Source organism: Lissotriton helveticus, chromosome 2_2 (assembly GCF_964261635.1).
Source record: "Lissotriton helveticus chromosome 2_2, aLisHel1.1, whole genome shotgun sequence".
In the NCBI taxonomy this organism is placed as follows: Eukaryota; Metazoa; Chordata; class Amphibia; order Caudata; family Salamandridae; genus Lissotriton; species Lissotriton helveticus.
Window position 1 is genome coordinate 375,675,357 of NC_136060.1, and position 22,525 is coordinate 375,697,881.

The 22,525-nt window shown below is 44.9% G+C and overlaps 1 protein-coding gene across 9 annotated transcripts in view; it reads right to left on the minus strand.

The window, feature by feature from the left end:
- Positions 1-22,525, minus strand: part of SH3BP2 (SH3 domain binding protein 2) — a 420,756-nt gene that overhangs the window by 123,352 nt on the left and 274,879 nt on the right. Inside the window, exon 1 of one of the 9 annotated variants that reach the window (XM_078678565.1) lies at positions 20,129-20,496. The exons of 7 other annotated variants lie outside the window; for them this stretch is intronic. In XM_078678565.1, coding sequence (XP_078534691.1) covers positions 20,129-20,202 — 74 coding nt within the window. In that variant the 5' untranslated portion in view covers positions 20,203-20,496. Of the gene's footprint in view, positions 1-20,128; positions 20,497-22,525 lie in introns of those variants that run through there. One more of the 9 variants, XM_078678576.1, reaches the window with a different exon arrangement.

Here is a 22,525-nt window from a genome sequence, read left to right on the forward strand (position 1 = left end):
CTCGAGGAAGTCCCAGGTACCAGAGTCACGACCCGTGGGCGGCGGCACCGGTGCGAGCCAATCAGCTATAAATAGCCTCGAAGACACACCTGCCGCACCTCGGTGGCCGCGCGCCCTCCTGTGACAGGCGACACGTGGGCGCGAGCACAGGAAGCAGCGTGACAAAATACAGGTGCTTTCACCCTTGATAGATCTGGAGGCGGGACGGGTCCGAACGGCAAGCCTGGCTGCAGCCTGGAGGCTGCATTACTACACACGGGGAGCCTGGAACGCACACGGCGGAAGCAACACGCATTGCAACCGAGGGACTGCATGACAGCAGAAGCTGACCGCCGTTAAAGTGAACCTTATGTGAAAATTAAATGTGCAACAAATTCATTCTGCAGTCGTGCCTCACACACAGGCAGGGGCGTAATACAGGCCCCTGCAGCCCACGCGGTGCAGGGGGGCCCCTAGCTCCAATGGGCCCCCTCGGCACTAAACTCTGGCCGGGAGAGCTCCTGATTGAGACCGGAAGGGGCCCCCCTAAGTACCGTGCAGGGAGGCCCCCTCACTTTTCGTTACGCCAGTGCACACAGGATCTGCGGGCCCATCACACAGTAGGCGACGGGTGCCCCCCATACTTATGCTTCAGGAGTGACGGATCTATACATGTGACAAGTGCAGTTCACTACAGAGCTCAACCACCCTGCACGCACACACCATTCATGTGTCCAGTGCACACGGTGCGTGCAACTGCTCATGTGACACCTGGAATTCAGAATTAGCTGGAAACACATTCCCCCCATGGCCACGACAGGCTCCAGGGGCTGTCCTCAACAGTATCGTTTCCCATCATTATTGTACAGGATTGAAAAATCAATGTTTGAGACTTGCACATTTAAGACGTATACTTGCAAAGTAAAGTGATAATTGTGTCAAAAGGAACTTTGAGGGGATTAATAAGCGGAACCTCATTTATGAGCCTATGAAGGAGCTGATGTGGGATGGTAGAGCGTTGACATTTAGGTACGGGTATGCCCGGCGAGAAGCAGACCTAAGGGTGCGGGGGTAGGAAACGTATGGTTCAGGTGCATGGCACAAGTCGTAAAAACAGAAGTGGGGGGACGCTGACGTCACAACAGGAAGTGACGTCACGAAAGGTAGCTTGCACCATCAGACTCATTGTTTCCCCTCCCTCACCCCTTAGATGCGATTGCACCAGAGAAGGCAGCACGTGAGCAGCCTTCTGAATGGCCTCCGATCTCGCCCCAGAGAGGCCAAAGAGTGAATGTGTGGCTCCATTTGCTCCAGTTATCGAGCTCCCGGTAAAATAAGTGGGGGGACGCCGTCCACCTGCGTGGTACCCTGACTCGAACCCTGTTCAGGTGGCAGGGATGTCGACACCAGCCACTGCGTGAGAGGCTGTGGTTTTGTCATCAAGACACTGGGTAGGATGCACACAACCGCAGCGGTAGGAGGATGGGATGCGGATGTTAATGCATTATATAGGAGGGTGGGATACTACCATACCTGTATGGACCAGGAATCTGGCATGCAGTTGTAAATGCATGGGTGACGAGGTTGGGTTGCAGATGAATGAAAATGCACCAGATGGAATGTGGCCCACAAGACACCTGCCCTTAAAGGCCTTCAGGAACAGAGTGTAATGCAAGTATGTTGGCACAGTGTGAGAAGGTTGGGTAAACATGCAGACTTAAAGGCCCTGTTGGGAGAGTGAGATGCAGACACTTATTACAAAGAATGCACAAATGGTCAGGGCCAATGGAATTGCGATTCTGCAGCTGGCCCATTCACTGCACAATTTTGGATTTACCTCACTTTCACATTTTCTTCCTCATAATTTCCAGATTTAACAAAAACATTGTTTCCGGCTCAAGGGGATAAAAATGTTGCCAGAGAATGTGCTGCATTATTACTGCATAATTTGCCATTTCCGTCTGCATGATTTAGATAACCCTATTGCAGCATTTTGCCATTGGTTACACACACTATACCAGAGGCCCTGGCAGTGGTAAGTGTCTGTGGCGGTCATTATGAAGATACAACTAATAATGCTAAGGGGCGTATGAAATATTTCAGTATTTCATGGGTCCCTGTTAAATATGGATTATTGTACTAGTGCATTGAGGTTGCCTTTCTGTGGTATATGGTCATTGTCTGTTATACTTCTGGTTTTGTCCTCAAGAGAAAATAACCAACACAAAGAGGAACACACTGACGATGCCCTGATTATGCACAGTCAATCCCATTTCTGTGATACCGATTCTTTCTCTTCACAGTCCTGTTTCCTTCCAACCTCTCAGAGGTCCCCCTAAGAGCCTTGATCAGATGCTGAGCAGCTATAGCAGATACACCAGGATCTCTTCATGGGGGGCACCCTAATATTTGCTTTCATTTGCCCCCGACAAGCCTAGGAGGTAATAAAGGTACGCTTTTAATTTAATTTGTCAAATTATAGGTTTTTAAAAAAGAAAACACCATGCCCGTCAAAAAGAATTTACGTTCCTCTAGTACTTTCTCAACATTTCTGCAGACCGACAAGGCGATGTTTCCCCAACCTCACACAGTGGCGTCCCGGATTTAGTCTCCCAATCGGTAACATTTCTGCAAACATTCTACTGTGCGACCAGTCCTCTGTCTTGATTCAAGAATCTAACTTTGGGGACTAACCTTCAATCTTCAGCCAAGAATGTGACAATCCATACTAATCCTCAATCTTGATTTATGGTTGTGACAATAGTCCACATCCTCAATCTTGGATCAGGGACTTGACTGTGGGACTAACCCTCAGTCTTGAGTCTCGGATCTGACATGGGAATAATTCTCAAACCGATTTTAGGGATGTGACAGTGGGAATACTCCTCAATCTAGATTCAAAGATTGAATGATGGCACGTCTCCCCATTCTTGAGCCAAGGATGCAATGATGGGACAAATGCTGTCTTTAGTCAAGGAACCAACGAGGCTAATTTGCAATCTTGAGTTAAGTGCTCTGTTTGGCATCAGCCCTCTACCACAACCAACTCTTTGTTGAGTTTAAATTGCATCTCTTTGACAGGCAGTATATTTAAATGTAGACCTAGACATCTTGAGGCTGACAGCATGCTTAGGTATCGACCTGAAACTACTGAATGTGCAAAGCTACAAAACACTGCCTTTGGATAACATGGTGTCATACTGGTGGGGCCGCCAACAGGTGCTGTCCTTTCCAGAAAAAACAAAGTGCAGTAAAGATATGCAGGACTTTACACCTTCCCAGACAGATGAAGACGGCCAATGAAACATACATGGAATCTGAAACTCAAGCTCAGTACAAGGTGTACAACGGAACCATCAAAATACATGCCCAACCTTTTCTTTTTCAAATCAAACACAGAGTAGTTCAAAATGCCCACACTGTGTGTTGGAAGTCAAACAGCGATTTTACAACTGTGCTGGTACAAGGCGCACACACATATGGCACATACACAGTTCAGGTTCTAAACCACGATGAGTGATTGATATATATATATATATATCCACCAACCGCTTTCCCAAGACAAGGAAAGTAAATAGCCGCACACCACGACAAAGCTTACATCCCTTTATTTCGAAGCAGTCGGCAGTCCTAACATGTTTCGTTCGTTTTCCTTGAACTTTATCAAAGGGTTGCGCCGCTGACATCACATTAGGCATGAGACGGAACTGCATTCACTTCTTTATTTATCAATTGTCCAGTGAGCGTTACACTCCGTCGCTAGGTTTTATGGTCCATGCAGTTCCTAATTTTATACGATTGTTTTTACCCTCCAGTGGGTTATTTTTCATGCCAATTTCCTGATGTAAAGTTCGTCGTGTCTCAGAAAACCCATTTTCGAGGTTTCCCTGGAACCAATACCAAAGGCAGTCTTTGGCGGCACCTGCCTGTCCTATTGCTTGCGCATTCTCCAAAGGCGGTTCAGTTTCGGGCAGGCTATGGCGCTCTTGTGGCGGTGCGTCGCTTACGGCTGAACCACACCGTTGAATATCCACCAACCACTTTCCCAAGACAAGGAAAGTAAATTGCCGCACACCACGACAAAGCTTACATCCCTTTATTTCGAAGCAGTCGGCAGTCCTAACATGTTTCGTTAGTTTTCCTTGAACTTTATCAAAGGGTTGCGCCACTGATATCACATTAGGCATGAGACGGAACTGCATTCACTTCTTTATTTATTAATTGTCCAGTGGGCGTTGCACTCCGTCGCTAGGTTTTATGGTCCATGCAGTTCCTAATTTTATACGATTGTTTTTACCCTCCAGTGGGTTATTTTTCATGCCAATTTCCTGATGTAAAGTTCGTCGTGTCTCAGAAAACCCATTTCGAGGTTTCCCTGGAACCAATACCAAAGGCAGTCTTTGGCGGCACCTGCCTGTCCTATTGCTTGCGCATTCTCCAAAGGCGGTTCAGTTTCGGGCAGGCTATGGCGCTCTTGTGGCGGTGCGTCGCTTACGGCTGAACCATGCCGTTGAATATCCACCAACCACTTTCCCAAGACAAGGAAAGTAAATTGCCACACACCACGACAAAGCTTACATCCCTTTATTTCGAAGCCTTTCTTCTTTGATAACTTTATTTCGGTCAGAGACCATAAAAGTGCAATAAAATATATACAAGCACAATAATAAAACATAAATACATTAGAATTAAAAAGTTATTAAACTTTGGTTATCAAAGGAATAGTAGAGGATAGAAGCAACAATCCATTATTTCTTGTAGATAAAACTGGTTCTTCTCCGCCACATGCCTAATAGAAACCGGGAGACAGCAAAAACAATGGGAGGGGCAGTGTCATAAGTTAGCACTCTACAAGCGTGTACACAGTGTCGGAAACCAAGAGTTTTGCATAATGGGATAATCCAGCATTTTCGAATTTCACTATATGCTGGACAAAAGAAAAGAATATGTACAATGTCTTTACTGGCATAATTACAGGCAGGGCAGTTGGCATTTGTCGTTTTTGCCCATCTGGATGTCAGTGCCCCTACCGGTAAAGAGCCGTGCCTCAATTGGATGTACAGTTTTCTTGCTAGTGGAGGCTGCACCAAGTCCAGAAACACCTCCGTCCTGTATTCGACTTTTATTGTAAGGAACTCAGTTGACAGTCTGCCCAGGGAGGTAGAACAATGTAACAATTCAAGATTGTGCGATTTTACAGCTGCCACCAGTACAGTCCTTTGCATCCTCATACAGCTGTCTTCCGGTGTGTCCCACAGTTGGGGAAGGCCAATTTGATAAAAGAGAGTCTTGACATGTACCAGCCACGGTATATGCTTACTCTTTAGCTCGTGGAAGACCCACCGTTTTGAGACTCTTGTTTTTCTGCTCCCGCCATCGGTATCCAGCTACAGGAGTAGCACAGCCTTTCCTGGCAGAGCCCTGCTGAGCGAGTGAACGCGAGGCCGCAGAGGAGGTCGAGGCGCCGGCCCCAGGACTGCGAGGACCAGCATTCACCATCCCCAGCTGGTCCTCTTCCTGCGAGAGCCGCGCCCCCTCCCAGTGCCCCGCCCCCAGCAGACCGCTACAACACCTCGCGGCACCCGCTACGCGGGACGCGCGCGGGACGCAGCCCGGGGCGAAGCCCGGGCCAAGGGCGGGCCCGTTGTTGCCCGTTAGTGCCCGGTAGAGACCGGACCGGGCCTATTCTCTTTAATCAACGACCCAGCAACAAACAACCATGCCGCCTAAAACCCGAAGTGCCTCCAATTCCAAATCAAAACATGCTGAGGAGGTTGCACGAGTAACTGGCCCTATTGACTTATTCATATCACGGGTAAATGACACAATTAATCAAAGCATAGCTCTAATGGAGAAGAGAGTTTCATTGGATCTAATAAGTGCAAACGCTAAGCGCTCATCATTAGGCGCAATAGCAAATGCCGCCTCCCCAATCAATTTAAACACCCAAAACTGCTCTCTTCCCGTGTCTCTTTCCGTCTCAGACTTAAACACAGTCCCATCGGTAGTTGACCTGTCGGTCACGCACTCCGACTCGGATCCTTCAATAACAACGGATGACCTGGAAGCAACTCCCGACCTTGCTGGTTGCCAAATTGAAGGAGACATCCAACTCATAGGTAACTCTTCCCAGCAATGCCAGAGAGGTGGGGCAACTCCAAAAATTCGTTCACCAATCAATGAAGTAACCCACAGCTTCTCCTGCCAGGAACCTAAATCAACCCATTCCAACTCGGTAACTTCTAACAGCATACTACACATCTCTGATTCAATTCTTCCCCACAAAGCAATTTCAAACGATAATATGCCGGAGCAATGTAAGACCTGCAGAATCACCTCACAAGTACTCACTACAACTAAGGACTTATTATATCAGTATTTAAAGCCTATTCAACTAAGCATTAGGAATCTTGAAGCCCAATTAACAATAATCTCAGCTACCCTTCTAGATACGAATACTCGGATCGATGTAAGGGGTCAACGTAACACTTCACACCCACCATTAAAACAAAAACAGAATCAATCACACGTACAGAAAGCAGTTAATCATTCTAACACAACACTTCCAGTACAAAAGATTACAAAACAACCGTCCACTATACCTAAATCAACTGTAAATACACCCCCTCCCCAGCAGGAGAAACTACCCCATCCCAAACCACAGCAAGCAGTAATCGCAGGCAAGGCCATGATAGGTACACCAGGTTCAACAGCTAAACCAGATCACAGCAGAACGAACGTAGAAAAGCCTGTTACTCAGCCATCGAACCCATCGCTTTCTCAAAAAACACCTAACAATACATTCAAGAATACACCCACACATAAAACCACGCCGAAAAAACCTCCCACAGCTAGGCGTCCCGTTCATTTGCCCCCGGAAGCTACTCCCTTCACAATAGTCCTAACAGGAGTACCCGAGTTAACAGATGGCACCTCTGAAACTGCATGGTCACTTAAAAACAAGGCCATGCAGTGGCTTAGCATAAACAGACCCCTTGAATCCCATCTCTCGGGAGGGATTACTGCAGCCCGAAGGGTAGCCTGGATAGGCAAAACAAAGAAAACAACTCGCGGTGATTGTATCATCGTTACATGTAAAGATCCCGCAACCGTAGATCATATTTGTGCATGGCCCCAACTTGAAAAAAAAGGGGGAATAGATGCCTGCCACCTTTCCTTCTTTTATCCCCCAGTGAAACAACACCACAACCTTCCACCATGGGAATGGCACCATTATCCTAATGATCATTTCAAGGACCCACGAATCCAGGATCCTTGGTGTCAAACACCGCGGAACCAGAGGGAGTACTCACGTGACTACCTAGACAGGGGAGGACCGAGAGGTAGATATGTCGAACGCCAAATACCTTATTGGCAGGACAGACCCTATCATGCCTATGAAGGATGGCAGGGCTTTCAGACCAATAACCGTTTTGAGTGCCTTGACATGGTCGATTGACCTTTCATGGTCAAACCTAACCAACGCAACGCAAAGTCCGCAAACCATTCTGCTGCCGACAAGCATCCTATACCATCACCAGAGTCGCCCTGCACACCAAAAGCATTATCGACTGTTTCAAGCAATCTCTTGATCAGTTCTCATTTAGTTGGAGCAGATACCAGCCAAAGATCAAACATCGACTCTGACACAACTATTGAAATCCACACTAATGTGAGGACAGTATCTGCTATCACGGAACAAAAAGAGGCTACGAGCATAGGCATAGCCTACTGGAATGTTGCAGGACTAACGGAAAAAATATCATGCCCTCTATGGCTGAGCACAGTAAGGAGCCACCAAATCTTGTGCTTACAAGAGACCTGGCGCACATCCCCACTCCATCTTGCAGGCTATAAGTCATTTTTTACGAAAGCAACGCCAAGCACAATGGGAAGACCAAAAGGCGGGCTCCTAATCTATCTCTCTAACACCCTACCATTAACAGCAAAATTAATAAAGGAAACACCCACGTATCAAATCATCCAACTTACTCATCAGACGGCAGCGTCAAGGAACTTACTTGTAATCATAAATTACTATAATAACACAGGCCCCCAGGAATGTTGTACCTATCTAGATGAAATGGTAGTTCACATATCCTCACTACAAAATGGGAACTCAAACTCGACAATAAATTATATCTGGGGAGGCGATTTCAACCAAACAATATGTCCAAAACATGAAAGTGGCATCTGCGGTCTACAGACCGAATCCGGAGACCCCATCCCACACTTTGTACACACTCTGAGTGGAAACAAGCTTAACGAAACTCTCTTCACCTTGGACCTAGACTTTGCCAATGAACTAGTCGACCCGGTCCAGGAATTTCAACCCACTTTTCACGGGCGTGGCTGTATGTCAACTATTGACTTTATTTTAGCATCAAATACCTGCAAAGGTTCACTAAAAAATTATAAAGTAGGGTCCAGCCCGATTAGTGACCACTATCCCCTGAGTGTGGATCTTGTTATGGAAAAAACGGGCCTCTCCGAAACAAAAATCAGCCCTCTCGATCAGCAATCACTAGCATTAAAAAAGAAGAACGGGTATGCCATAAAATGGTCAAAGATAGACCCCGAAGTCACCTCACAAAGGCTTCTTGAAAAAACGCAATCATGGATAAGGGACTGTCTGTCTGCAGAGGCCTCCCCAGAACTAATTGTCAGCTCCTTCCATAAAATCCAAGGAGCAATAAGGGATGAGCTATTTAAACACACTGCAAATAAAGCCAATCCTCCAACAAAGAGATGGTTTGATTCTGACTGCAGAAAGGCCCTTACGTCACTCAAAGAAGCCCTCCAACAGAACCCCAGAGACGCCCAAAAAATCTCAACCCTGAGGAAAGAGTATAATACCGCCCGGAAAACGCGAAGGCGCCAGATAAAGCAAGACCTTTGGTCTCAACTTCACGAGAGTGCATTAAGAAAAGACAGCACCACATTCTGGCAGACCATCAGATCGCCTCTTCTAGACAATACCGCAGATCCTCATCATCTAGACGTGGCAATAACCGAAAGTGACTGGGTCCACCATTTCATAAAAATTTTCGGGTCACAAACCGCCCTCTCTCAAACAGAAGACCAACCACAAGTAGAGAACAAATTCCGCCCAATCAACCTACGTTTCACTGTTAACGAGGTCAGAAAGGCCATCACTGCGTCTAAAACTGGCAAGGCTCCGGGCCCTGATGGGGTACCTATGGACATGTTCTTATACAACAGTGACTACTGGTCACTAATAATTACCCGGGTAATGACAGCAGTCACCGAAATTGGACTTTTTCCATCATGGTCTACTTCCACCCTCCTACCAATATTTAAGAAAGGGGATCGTAACGACCCCGCGTGCTACCGGCCGATCTCCCTTCTGGATTCCACAGGCAAGATTGCAGGTCGATTACTCCTGGACCGATTACAATCTTGGGCCCAGGAAAACAGTATCATCACAGACCTGCAATATGGCTTCCAGAAGGGGCTCGGGACGGTGGAACAGGCGCTAAACCTGACCCTCTTGGCCGGAAAATATACTAGCGCGAAAGGAGGTAAAATCTATCTGGTTTACGTAGACCTTACCGCGGCCTTCGACTGCGTCCAGCATGCCAAGTTGTGGGAGATCATGGCAAACCTCGGAGTGGATCCATCCGTATTAGCTTTTCTCAGGGAACTCTACACCAACGCGGAAGGCCGAGTTCGTTACGGCATTGCAGGAGAACTATCACGCCCCTTCAAAATAACCCGGGGAGTAAGGCAAGGGTGCGTACTGGCTCCCTTCCTGTTCAATCTATATACCAACGGGATCGAACAAGCATTGTTGGAAGGGAGTCAGGACCTTCCACAGATAGCACGCCGCCCAATACCCATCCTCCTTTATGCCGACGACTCGGTCATCCTGGCCCGGACAGCTAACCAACTCCAGCGGCAGTTGAATAAATACGTGGCTTTTATGGATTCATTGGGACTCAAAGTCAACATCAAAAAAACATTCACAATGACCATTGGTCCAAAACACGGACTCTCAAAATCCATGTATATCAATAATAATCGACTGGAAAAAACATCGGTATACCCATATTTGGGTATACTTGTGGACGATGCAATGACCTGGCGTAAGGCTATCGAAACTAGAAATCTCAACTTCCGCCGATCAGTATCAGCACTAAGTGCCTTCTCCAGAAAACTTGGCAAACCAGCTCCATCGGAATTGTTAACAATATACTACGCAAAATGCCATAGCGTGGCCACCTATGGAGCAGGCATCTGGGGCTACGGAAGCATCGATCAGCTCCAGGTAACGGAGAACGCTTTTATTAAATACGTTTTAGCCCTCCCCCAAAGTTCCCCAATCTTTGTGTCTCATCGGGAGTTAGGAATGGACTATGTGACAGACACCATACGATGCCAGCCCCTTATACTCTGGCACCGTATATGGTGCAATTCTGAAAGCCACATCACGCGATCCATCATCACCGAATGCCTTGGCCTAGCCCATTGGAGGAAAATACCCTGGCTCAATTATATTCACAAATTCCTCCAAGACATTGACCGGGAGCAATACTTTCTCGAACCTCCATCAATAGAGGACATCTCGAAGAAACAACTGAAAAAACTATGTATGGACCACCTAAGAGAACTTCGCCACCAGACCGAGATTGTCAAAACACAAAACGAAAAAATCTGCTCCTTACAGTCAGGGAGATCATTGCAGCCCTACCTGTCATTCTTTCTCTCGAACCACGAAAAGTTCCTACTGACAAGACTACGGTTCGACCTTTTTTTCCGAATGGTCTCATTCCCAGAACCGAACAACTGGTCCAGGAGCCTGACACGCTGTCCTTGTGACGGGGTTTCCAATCAATCAACGGTCCATGTTGTTCTGTTCTGCAAGTACTACATAGCAGCCAGGAAAAAATGGATCCTTCCCCTTCTCCGTCTAAGCGGACTCAGATGTACATACCCAGCTCTCGCTTATCTCCAGTCACCGAAATAACCGCATGAAGCTAAAATGACAGCAATCTTTTTAAAACTAGTAACAAAAACCCGACTTGAAATCGTTTCTTAAATTATTATATGTGTTTCAATGTATTAATTTCTGAATTTTTATAAAACTGTACTTTTTATGATTATGCAATTTTATAATCGAATAAAAGTTTATGAACTGAACTACTCTTTAGCTGACCCCAAATAGTGTTAAATTCTGCTCTAAAGGGTTCAAGCTCCGGGACAGACCAGAGCCTTCTCCAATAGAGCAGGGGACGTGCAGCCACCAAGTCAGAAATAGGTTCCAGTCCCAAGTCCAAACGTAATGGTAGGAGGGGTGTGCTTTGTGGGAGACCAAACAGATGTCGCATAAAGGACTGCTCTACTTTCATTAAGTTACATGCATTAGTATGTCCCCAGAGTTCGGCAGCATACAATTTCGAAGCAGTCGGCAGTCCTAACATGTTTCGTTCGTTTTCCTTGAACTTTATCAAAGGGTCGCGCCGCTGACATCACATTAGGCATGAGACGGAACTGCATTCACTTCTTTATTTATCAATTGTCCAGTGGGCGTTACACTCCGTCGCTAGGTTTTATGGTCCATGCAGTTCCTAATTTTATACGATTGTTTTTACACTCCAGTGGGTTATTTTTCATGCCAATATTTATTTTCACTGAAAAAACCATAGGTTTCAGGCACGTTATAGTTCGAAATTAGCATTTAAAAAACCTTAGAAATTCACTGAAAAAAACATAGATTTCAGGGCTGCTATAGTTAGCTGGACATTTCACTCGTATAAAACCATAGAAATTCCTCCGTTATAGTTCGTTTTGCTAGCTATAACTCGCGCTCCCGCAATGCACTGCTGATGACGTCACATATTACATCACTCATGACATGGTCAGTGACATCACTGATGACATCTCAAATGACATCACTGATGACATCATCCAGTGACTATGTTTCTGTAAAGTTTAAATATGTTTAATATATAAAGGGAAAGGCGTATTTAAGAATGAGTGGGTGTATAAGTGTCTGAATGGATGATTTAGTAGGTGCGTGACTGACTGTGAGTGATTAAACATATGTTACTGAATGCATGGGTTAGTGACTAAATTGTGTGAATGTCTGCATCCGTCTGTCTGTTGGTGTGTAACCGTCTACATGTGTTTGTGAATAGCTACAGGAGTGTCTACATGTGTTATTGATTGGTTGTCTGAGTATCTGTATGAGTGCCTGAGTGTTTGTGTGGGTGGGGTGTGTGTGACTGTGCATAGATGTGTGAGTGGGTGATTCACTGGGTGCATGGTTTCAAGAGTGCATCTGTGATGGACTGTATGGGTGGGTGAATGTGTGTGTTAGTGAGTGAATGTATAACTCAGTAGTACATGTGTGAGTAACTACATATGTGAAAGGCAGTATATATGTGTGTTGGAGTATATAAATGGCTATAAGTGAGAGTGTGTGATTTTGAGAGTGGCTGTATGGATGAGTGTGTGCTTGTATAAGTGATTGTATAAGAGCGTAAGAATGTGCTAGTATGGGAAACATCCTTTACAACGCAACTTTTACCACGCAGTGCCTTTACAACGCAACTTTTACAACGCAAACCATTACAACGCATTGCGCTGGGGGGCGCTCTAGGATAGGGAATAGGTTTAATTTACTCTCCAACACCTTCCCTACTATCCACGGGGACTGGAGTTGGAATAGTAAATTAAACTATTCACTATCCAGCGCCCCAAAGCACTATGCGTTGTAAAGGCATGCGTTGTAAAAACAGCGTTGTAAAGGCATGCGATGTAAAAGCATGCGTTGTAATGTCATACATCCTGCTAGTATTTGTATGACTGATTGAGCTGGTGTGTGTATAACTGTATAGGTGAGTAAATGGCAGTGTGATGAATCAGCGAGTATGTATGTAGTTATTGTTGTTGAAGTGTCTATGGTTTTCAGAATAGCAGTCTGTAATTTAGAGTGGGTGTATCAAAGGTTATATTAGGGTAAGAGAAGATGCATCAATTTATCACATGGATGAGGTCATCAGTGATGTATTTTAAGATATCAGTGATGTCACTGACCATGTCATGAGTGATGTAATATGTGACGCCATCAGCAGTGCATTACGGGGCCGCGAGTTATAGTTATCAGAACTAACTATAACGGAGGAATTTCTATGGTTTTGTATGAGTGAAATGTCCAGCTAACTATAGCACCCCTGAAACCTATGTTTTTTTCAGTGAATTTCTAAGGTTTTTTAAATGCTAATTTCTAACTATAATGTGCCTGAAACCTATGTTTTTTTCAGTGAAGTTCTAAGGTTTTTCAAATGCTAGTTTCTAACTATGCCTACAGAGGTAGGACATGTGAAGAAAGAAGAAAAAACGCACAGAAAGAAGCAAAATAAATGCAGAATGAAGCAACAGAAGTCCACAAAGAAGAAGAAAAGTGCAGGAAGAAGCAAGACATGTGCAGAAAGAACCAACAGAGTAGCAGAAAGAGGCCGTGTTCCAAAATCATTCTGTGCCCACAACTTTTTCAGATGGGTACTGGTGGTAACTGACTTTGACTAACCAGGCCTAGAGCTAGTGCTAAGCTAAAAGACACTTAGAATACATTGAAAACACCTACATACACTATGGAACACTATGCGTTGGGGCACCCTGTGATTAGCATGACCTCCTCTGTAAGGCCCTAGTACATAATAGGGCAGGGGAATTAAAACTACCTCTCAAAACATGCTACGGGGCGCGTTTGCACAGTGGTGAAGGGGGGGGCCTGGGGTGACATGTGCAAACACGCCCTGCGGCCGTTTTAAGATTTGAGATTAAGTCCCCTTGAATCCTGACGGTTCCTGGGGTCCAACTAGCCAACCAGGTGCCGCCAGTAAGTGCCACAGAGCAGCATTGCAGAGAGGTGTTAAAAGGGGCGTGGCCTGGCCCACCTCTCTGCAACGGCGCCTTAGTCTATAGGCCACCTGGTCCATACAAAAATTTCACTAATAACTTAGTGGAACTACTTGCTCCACACATTAATGATGATTGTGAGTTCACACTAGCTGGAGATTTCAATGTCCACTGTGAGAAACTGGACTGCAGTGATGCTCAATCACTAATAACAGACCTATCAACCTTAGGTTTAATATTGAAAAATAAGGGACCAACCCATCAGGCTGGCCACACTCTAGACTTAATTTTTTCCAATGTTCAGATGATATCATGTCCGCCTGCTACTCAGGTGAGCTGGACTGACCATTTCATCGTGGAATTTACTACCCCCCATAGAGCACCCAATCCCACACACCCCAGCACTTTACCTTGCATCCGTAGACAGTGGCATAAAGTTACTACATCTACTTTTAAAGAAAATTTTAACCTCCCTGCCCTTCGGCCTTCGGATGACATTGAAGCAGCTCTTAAGAAATTTGAAGGCGAAGCTAGAAAAACTATAGATAAAATTGCCCCACTAAAGCTTTTCAAATCTAGGCCAGCCAAAAAGCAAGAAGTCTGGTTCTCTGATCATTTAAGAACTCTTAAACAAGGAGCCAGGAAATTAGAAAAAAGGTGGAGAACTTCCCATCTCCCTGAGGATAAGGAAAAATACTGGGGTGCACTATCCTCTTACCACAAAGCAATACGTTGTGCACGGAAAACACACATTGCTACCCAAATACAGGAGGCTGGGAACTCCCCTAGGACTCTTTTTCAGATATTACAGACATTTGCTAAACCATCAGCATGTGAAGCCCCTGACATGTCATCTCAAAAGCTGTGTGACGAGATCTCCTGTTTTTTTAATAACAAAATCGATAAAATTTATGCCAAAATACTATGTACTAATCAGGCCCTAGCTATCGACATGACACCCCTCCCCAATCTTATAGATTCTATATTGGATCTACAACCCCTGGACAGCTTTCCCCTTATTTCACTTCAAGAAACCTCTACCCTCATAAAACGGATTAAAAGTGGAAGTCCAGAGGATGTCATCCCTGCTAGATTAATGCCCACTTTGGAGGAACACTTAAGCCCACTGATTACAGAATTAGTAAATCTGTCACTCACCTCAGGTACTGTCCCCAAGGAATGGAAGCGAGCACTCGTCAGACCCACAAGGAAAAACTCCGCCTTACCTTGGTCTGACTTGACTAACTTAAGACCCATTTCTCTGCTACCTTTCTTGGGGAAAGTTATAGAAAAACATGTTAACCGTCACCTGTCCACATACATTGAACAAGTACAAGCCCTAGATGAATCCCAATCAGGATTCCGCCCCAAATACAGTACAGAATCCACCTTGCTGTCTGTTACTGATGATCTCCACGCTTACCAGGACAAGGGCCTCTCAGTCATCTTGGTTCTATTAGATCTATCGGCAGCGTTCGACACCGTGTCTCATTCCATCTTGACTCAACGGTTGTCGAACGCTGGCCTTAAGAACAAAGCCCTTGAATGGTTAAAGAGTTTCTTAGCAGATCGCACCCAGAGAGTCACCATGGGTGCATATCGCTCGACGGAAACTGAGATTTCCAAGGGGGTGCCACAGGGCTCATGTCTGAGCCCTACGCTCTTTAATATCTATGTGGCACCCCTGGCAGGAGTGCTGCGTAGATACGGCTTTGTCCCCGTATCTTACGCAGATGATACACAGCTCCTGTTTCCCTTCAAAACTCTTTCCGCTGAGGTTAAAAACTCTTTCTCGTCTGGTATGAAAGAAGTGGCAAATTGGATGTCCAATAACTATCTCCAATGTAACGTCAGCAAAACTGAAATCATGTTATTTGGGGAAGCCAAGATACTTTGGACTCCGGATTGGTGGCCATCTGAGCTAGGAGCAGTCCCTGAACCTAAACAGGTCGTGAAGAATTTGGGTATTCGATTTGACCACGACCCGTCATTAAAACAACATATCAGTTACATCTCAGGGATATGCTTCCATACCATTGGCTTGCTCTGCAAAATCTTTCCACTCCTACCTAATTCAATAAGAAAAACTCTCGTTCAAGCACTTATTCTGAGTCGGATCGATTATTGCAACGGTCTGCTACTCTCTGTCAACGAAGGAGGGTTAGATAAACTACAGGTTATTCAGAACACGGCAGCTCGCCTTGTTCTGAATGCCCCCCCGAGAACTGCCTCCAAACCCCTCCTTGAACAACTGCACTGGCTCCCAGTCAGACAAAGGGCAAAATTTAAAATATGCTGCCTAATTCATAAGTGTTTGAATGGACAAGGACCCGTCTATCTTGAAAGGAGATTTATCCCCTATGTTCCAGTACGATCTCTCAGATCAAGCAACAATCTCCTCCTCGTGGTCCCCCATGTCAAAAGAGCCAGACATGGAGGTAGAGCCCTGTCCACAATGGGTCCAAAGATGTGGAATAAATTACCTTTGGCTCTAAGGTTATGCAAAGAGCACCTTACTTTCCGCAAACAGTTAAAAACTATCTTGTTCAAAAATGAAATTTAAACCCCATCCCTCTGTATATCTGCTGTTTTACCGGTCATAAAGCGCAGAGATACTCCTGGCGGAGTGATTCAAGCGCTATATAAACTCACAAATAAATAAATAATAAATAAATAAATAAACGCAGCTCTGTGGCGCTTACTGGAAGTACCTGGTGGGATTGTTGGCTCCCAGGGACCCTCAGAATTAAAGAGGAATTAATTCCCCAAACTTAAAACACGCCACAGGGCGTGTTTGCACACATGTCACCTCAGGCCCCGCCCCCTCCCTTCTCCACTGTGCAAACGCGCCCCTTGGCACGTTTTAAGTTGGGGGGATTAAGTCCCCTTGAATCCTGAGGGTCCCTGGGGTCCAACTAGCCCACCAGGTACCTCCAGTAAGCGCCACAGAGCTGCGTTGCAGAGAAGTGTAAAAATGGGCGTGGACTCTGAATACCTCTCTGCAAAGCAGCTACCTGGCGCATACTAAACGGATTTACACCAAATTTGGCAGGAAGTTTGACTTGGTCTGCAGTTGTGCTTTTTGTGATTTGGTGTAAATCCGCTCAGTAGTTTTTGAGAAGGTTAAAAAACAATTGTACTTCTGGACGGTTGGGTCTGCAAGAGGTTTGAGAAACTCTCAGAGGAGCACCAATTTAAAAATAAGAGTGTTTTGATTGGCACAGGGAGCTTCATTTCCCTCTGGCCATCTCACTTTGCGGGAGCGAGCGCTCGGACTGGTTGCCATAGGACTTGGGGACTTAGTCCCTTTTCTTGATGTAAAAAAAGAAAAGTAATATAAATGGACAAAGTTAGGTTACCCTGACCCCTCAAGCCCCACGGGGTGGGGGGACCCAAAGGGACCCCCCCAGGGCCAAAATCAAACAAAGGAAATCAGCAATTACTCCCACAATCCCGTAGTACTCCCACAGGTTCAAAAAATACAAAAACCAAAATGGTGGCCGGGCCACATTAATTGATTAATTATAGGCCCCGGGGAGCCCAACCCCTGAGACATCAAAGGCCCGGACTGAAATTTGCATATAAGGAGAGGGGGACCACACAGCCCCCCTGCCAGAGCCTTCAGAGGCCCTGGGAACCTTGTATCCCGGGGCAGCTTTCAATAATAAAGGGAAGGGGCGACAAGCGGCCTTCCTCCTGACTCATCACCTGCCCTGAGGAGCCCACCCCTGGGCCAAAATTGCTCAAAATGGGGAAGAGGGTATACCCCTCCGTGAGCCATGACAGGTCTTGGGGGCCCACCTCAGGGGCCGAAATGTTTGAAGATGGGGGAGGGGGCCCTTTCATAAAAGAGAACGTCCCTCGGTGATGGGCGCCAAGAGGCCCCCCATCTCTTTAATTTTAGCAGTGGTCCTGGGTGATGGGAACCCCTGGCCCTAACAAGGCTCAGGGAGAGGGGCCGTGCGACCTCCGTCCCCTTTAATAAAAAAAACCCTAAAAACAGCTCTGGGGGTTGTGGTCCCCAGGGCCTAACAATTCCCAGGGAGGGAGGCCACGCTGGCCCCCTCTCCTTTCATAAAAAAACACCCTGGGCAATGGGATCCTCAGGGAGGCCATGCATGGCCAGGGGTTCACTTAACGTATGTTAATAAAATATTACTTAACATTAAAAAACCCGAGAAATTCACTGGAAAAAAAAAGGTTAAAGTAATGTTATATTTAAGTGTAATAAGAAGATTTTTTTTTAACCCTTCAAAATTCACTGAAAACCAAACAAAAGGTAAAGTAATGTTATAGTTAGGTGAAAATGTCAGTGACAATATTAATGTTTTGAACTAAACAAAACACAGATATTCACCTGTTATAGTTAGCAGGGCATACTATAACTTGAACCCCCACCATGCACTGCTTATGACCTCACATATTAATGACATCACTCATGACATGTTCTTTTACATTAGTTATGACATCACGGATGAGATCTCAAATGACATTACTGATTACATCACTGATGACATCATACAAGCTTCTTTTGTACACATTGCTCTATTCACAGGTATAGAATTAGAGCCATGAAGGTAAGTGCAAAACAGATCAGGATAATATGAAACATCATTACTACTATCAGACAAACAACCCCCATAGGTAAAGTAAGCTTGTGTTATGTGCAACATTGACCCTATACCACACACTTCACGGGTAGCAGAGATCCAGTCGACTATGAACCATAGATGAAAGGGTAATCTATCCTGCACACTGTGTTCAATCGGTATACAACTTTTCAGGGAAAAACAAGTTCCTCCAGAAACTGAAGCCTTGTTACATAACAAATGGAATAACAAATGGACTACTATGGACAGTTTTTACCTGTATCAAGCCCCTGACAGTCACTGAACAGACATTGAGAAATTAAGTGGACATAAGTAGAAAAGTGGGTACTGTTAACACTGCTTACTCTATGGAGAGAGTTTACACTGTAATAAACTGTTTGCAAACAGTGAAACTGTCATGAAGAATACACCACAAACTTGTTTAAAGAGCAACTATTCACCTAAAATAACCAAGGTCTGAAGGTGCTAAAGATTATACTACCTGCAGCCTTCATACTGTAGTGAAAACTTTACACATAGTCCATCTTCTGAAGCAAACCAAGCACATGTACATAGGTTAGTACCTGGTGCAAAACACTCCTTTATGTTAAGTAGAAACTGTCCTACTGAGACGATTCGGTCTAATAACTTGAGGCTGCTTACAATACTAGTATGTAGTACATAGAACCTTTGCCCTGCTGGAAAGGTTTTCTGCAGTACCAAAAAACTTGAGTGGAACATACTGAACACAATCGTCAACTGTCACCTGCACACAGAGTTTACTCTTCAAAACAAAGATTTATAACTAGTTCAAATACATCTACACACCTATGAGACATTAGGAGCACATGAATTTTGTAAACACTTACACCGATCAGCTGGACACAGGCTGTAGAAATTAGATAGAAAAGTAACATGGTAGTTACTAGCACTATGTAAAATAAACAAACTAACACACTCATTGGATGACGTTATCAATACTGTCAAATTATGTCATAGAACATGTCATGAGTGATGTAATATGTGAGGTCATAAGCAGTGCATGGTGGAGGTGCAAGTTCTAGTTAGCTCTGCAAACTGGTGGATTTCTGTGTTTTTTTTAAAGTTCAAAACGTTAATGTTATCACTGACATGCACATGTAGCAGGTAGTACTGGCTTGTTTCTGATTATATTCATTTCATCTGACTGCCAGAAGTTGACTGAGTCTCAAGGAATATGAGAACAGGAGAAAGGTTTTTGTTTTTTTACAAAGATTGATTGAGAAACTGAGATCAGAAACAAATTTCTCCAGCTCCATAGCCAAGCGTTGGCGCTCCTTTCACAAAACATTTTGCAGTCATAAATCATATAAACAGCAGCAAAAAATAAGATTTACAGTTTCAATATTCAAATACTAATATTCGAAATCAGGATTAAAGGATTTTTCTGGTCTGATATCTTACTTGTGATCACACAAAATCCATTAGTTGGTAGATATTGCTGTGAGAGTGCAGTTTTACAAAGCAGAATCAAAGTCCAATTTCCACTATAGAACTACAATTCATTGCTGGCCCAGCCACTACAATGGCCGGATTTCCTTTAGATGATGTTATCAAAACTTCGCTGATTGTTTTTACAGTGAATCATGCATGTCAACTTGAACCGTCAAAACAGCCGAACACAAGTACTTACTGACCTGGTGTCTGAACGGCACATCGCTTTCTTTTGCATGGTGGCCCCAAATGACCGCGATCTTCTCACAGAAGCCATTTGCTAGCCCGTGTCCGTTGAAAAGATGAACATATTTCTAATGCATAATTCTGCACCAACTGGAGTTAGCGACAAGGTTGTTCGCAGTTCCAAATCACACCAAACAGTATCTGCTCAAACTACAGCTGCCCTTCACCGTGCTCAGAGAGAATGTGGGCAGCTGGGGCTGTGACTTATTTCCTCTGGTTTTCTGTAACTTCCTGTTTCCAGGGGTCATCAAGCGCAATAATCTCGTTCACAGACTTCCTGGCTTTCCAGAGTGCTGCAAGTCTCGCCCGCCGAGCAAAAACCTGTGTTGGGTGTTCAAAAGGGACTTTCCTCTGAGTGCTACGAAACCTTACTTATCTTTCCTGCAACAAAAAATGAGGAAGGGAGCTTTGGTTCGAAAGACACGTGCAAGGGAACGCGGAAATAAATGCATAGACATAAGTCTACGCGAGGCTCTTTGTGAAACTGATAAAATTATATTATATGAGACTGATGCATCATGACACTGAGTTACACAGTCCCAAGTTAAAGGTATACCAAATGTATGACCTTCCCGGTGGCTATGTACCAGACTGCTATGTGGCTGAGCTCACAAAAGAGACTGCTATACCTCTGGAAGAGGTGCACAACGTTCAAACCTACTTCCTGTGTTGCAGAGCAGAGGATGCCCACCAACAGAAAATAAGACAGTGTCATGAAGTATAAATAAGACATGTAGGGACACCAAAGGAAGCCACTGCAGTCTGACCTAGTTCCAGGACTTGTAAAGGTCAGGCTTTTTGGTGGGCAGTGACTATCACATGAAGACAGACTATCTTCTCCTAGCCCGGCCTGCTCAGTTGGGTGACCAGGGAGGTTAGGAGAATGTAGACTCATGTGGTTATGGATGCTCCAAGTTGATTTCATTATGAGTATCTGGAATGGCAAAGGCATTTACATGCATCATGATGAAATGTAGCCTTCGCTCGAGGCCTTCACTTTGAGTTTGAATCCCAGCACAGGTACACTCTTCTTCATGAAAATGGACATCTTTTTTTGCTAGTCATTTAAACAAAAACAAAAAAAGAACACTTGCCATGGGAATCAATGCTAATGATTTAAATTTCACCGCTAAAAATATACATTCCTTTAAGAAAATGGCATTTTTGAATTACCCAAAAAGTAAACGACAATGTGCGAAAAAAGGCCACTCTCACTGAAGATGAATCCCTAAGTTTCTCTATTCCCAACAACAAAATTCCCTTCCTTGCTCTTATTTTGGCTCGGACCATTAAGGAAGAGTGAGACTGCCTGGCTTAGCCCTTCTCAAACATCATGAACAGTAAGTGAACACATATCATGGCGAGCTTCACTACGGGTGCGGTTCGAGTATCTCCATCACTGTATCTTGCTGCTGACGTCTCCAACTCCAGTTCACCCGAACAAGGCCATTTGGAGAAGAAAGGACTGTTAGGTGAGACAAGGTTTGGGGTTATGCCAAGGTGACAGAGCCAGAAATCAACATAAATGAAGGGTTGTCTCCTACTTACTGTTACCTCAAAGGAGGACATTGGAGGTCAAGGATTTTCACCAGCGTGCTAGGACTGCCTAATGTCACAGTCTGGCACAACTGGTCTAGGAGATTACTGCAAGGTTTACCTCTTTGCAGGCCGACAGGACAGCAGTGTGTTAGGGACCTGAACCACACATGAACCGCCTCCTAACAGGGAAAAACTAAACCACCCCTTCAAGTGCATGCTCTCATTGGCTGCCTGTCCTTAAAGCCAGAGCTGATCTGTGAACTCTGGTGGCCACCAAATCTAGACTATACATTAGAAACTGACTTTCGTCATGGCTTGTGGGTTTTACCATGGGCTCTGGAGTTAATGGGCACTGCACCTTCTGAACTGTGTGCGCAAAAGCAATTTTTTTTAAGGTAATACTAAACCCAAGATCATGTCCTCTAATTAAGCACCACTTCTCACTCAGTACAAGCCGGAGACCAGAACTAGTTGCGACAATAACACAGTAAATTATCCCAGCGCAAAGTAAGGCCCAACATTTCCAGTTCCATTCCCTAGGTTAGGGTTATACAAAAAGGTTATTGATACAAGCACTGGCAAAGCCAATCGACTAGGCTTTCTCTTTAGGCCTTAACTAAAACATTAAAGAAAAACAAATAAAAAAAATGATTGCATTGTGTATATAATGCATCTAAGAAGTAAAGACCTTGAAATGTGTGAAGTCAGCGTATTCTTGAGATGTAAAGTAGTGCCTTGTGCAAAGAAACCATCCCATACAAGTCAAAATGGTACGTCCGCTAATTGCATGAGTACGAGAGTAATACTCTTCTGGG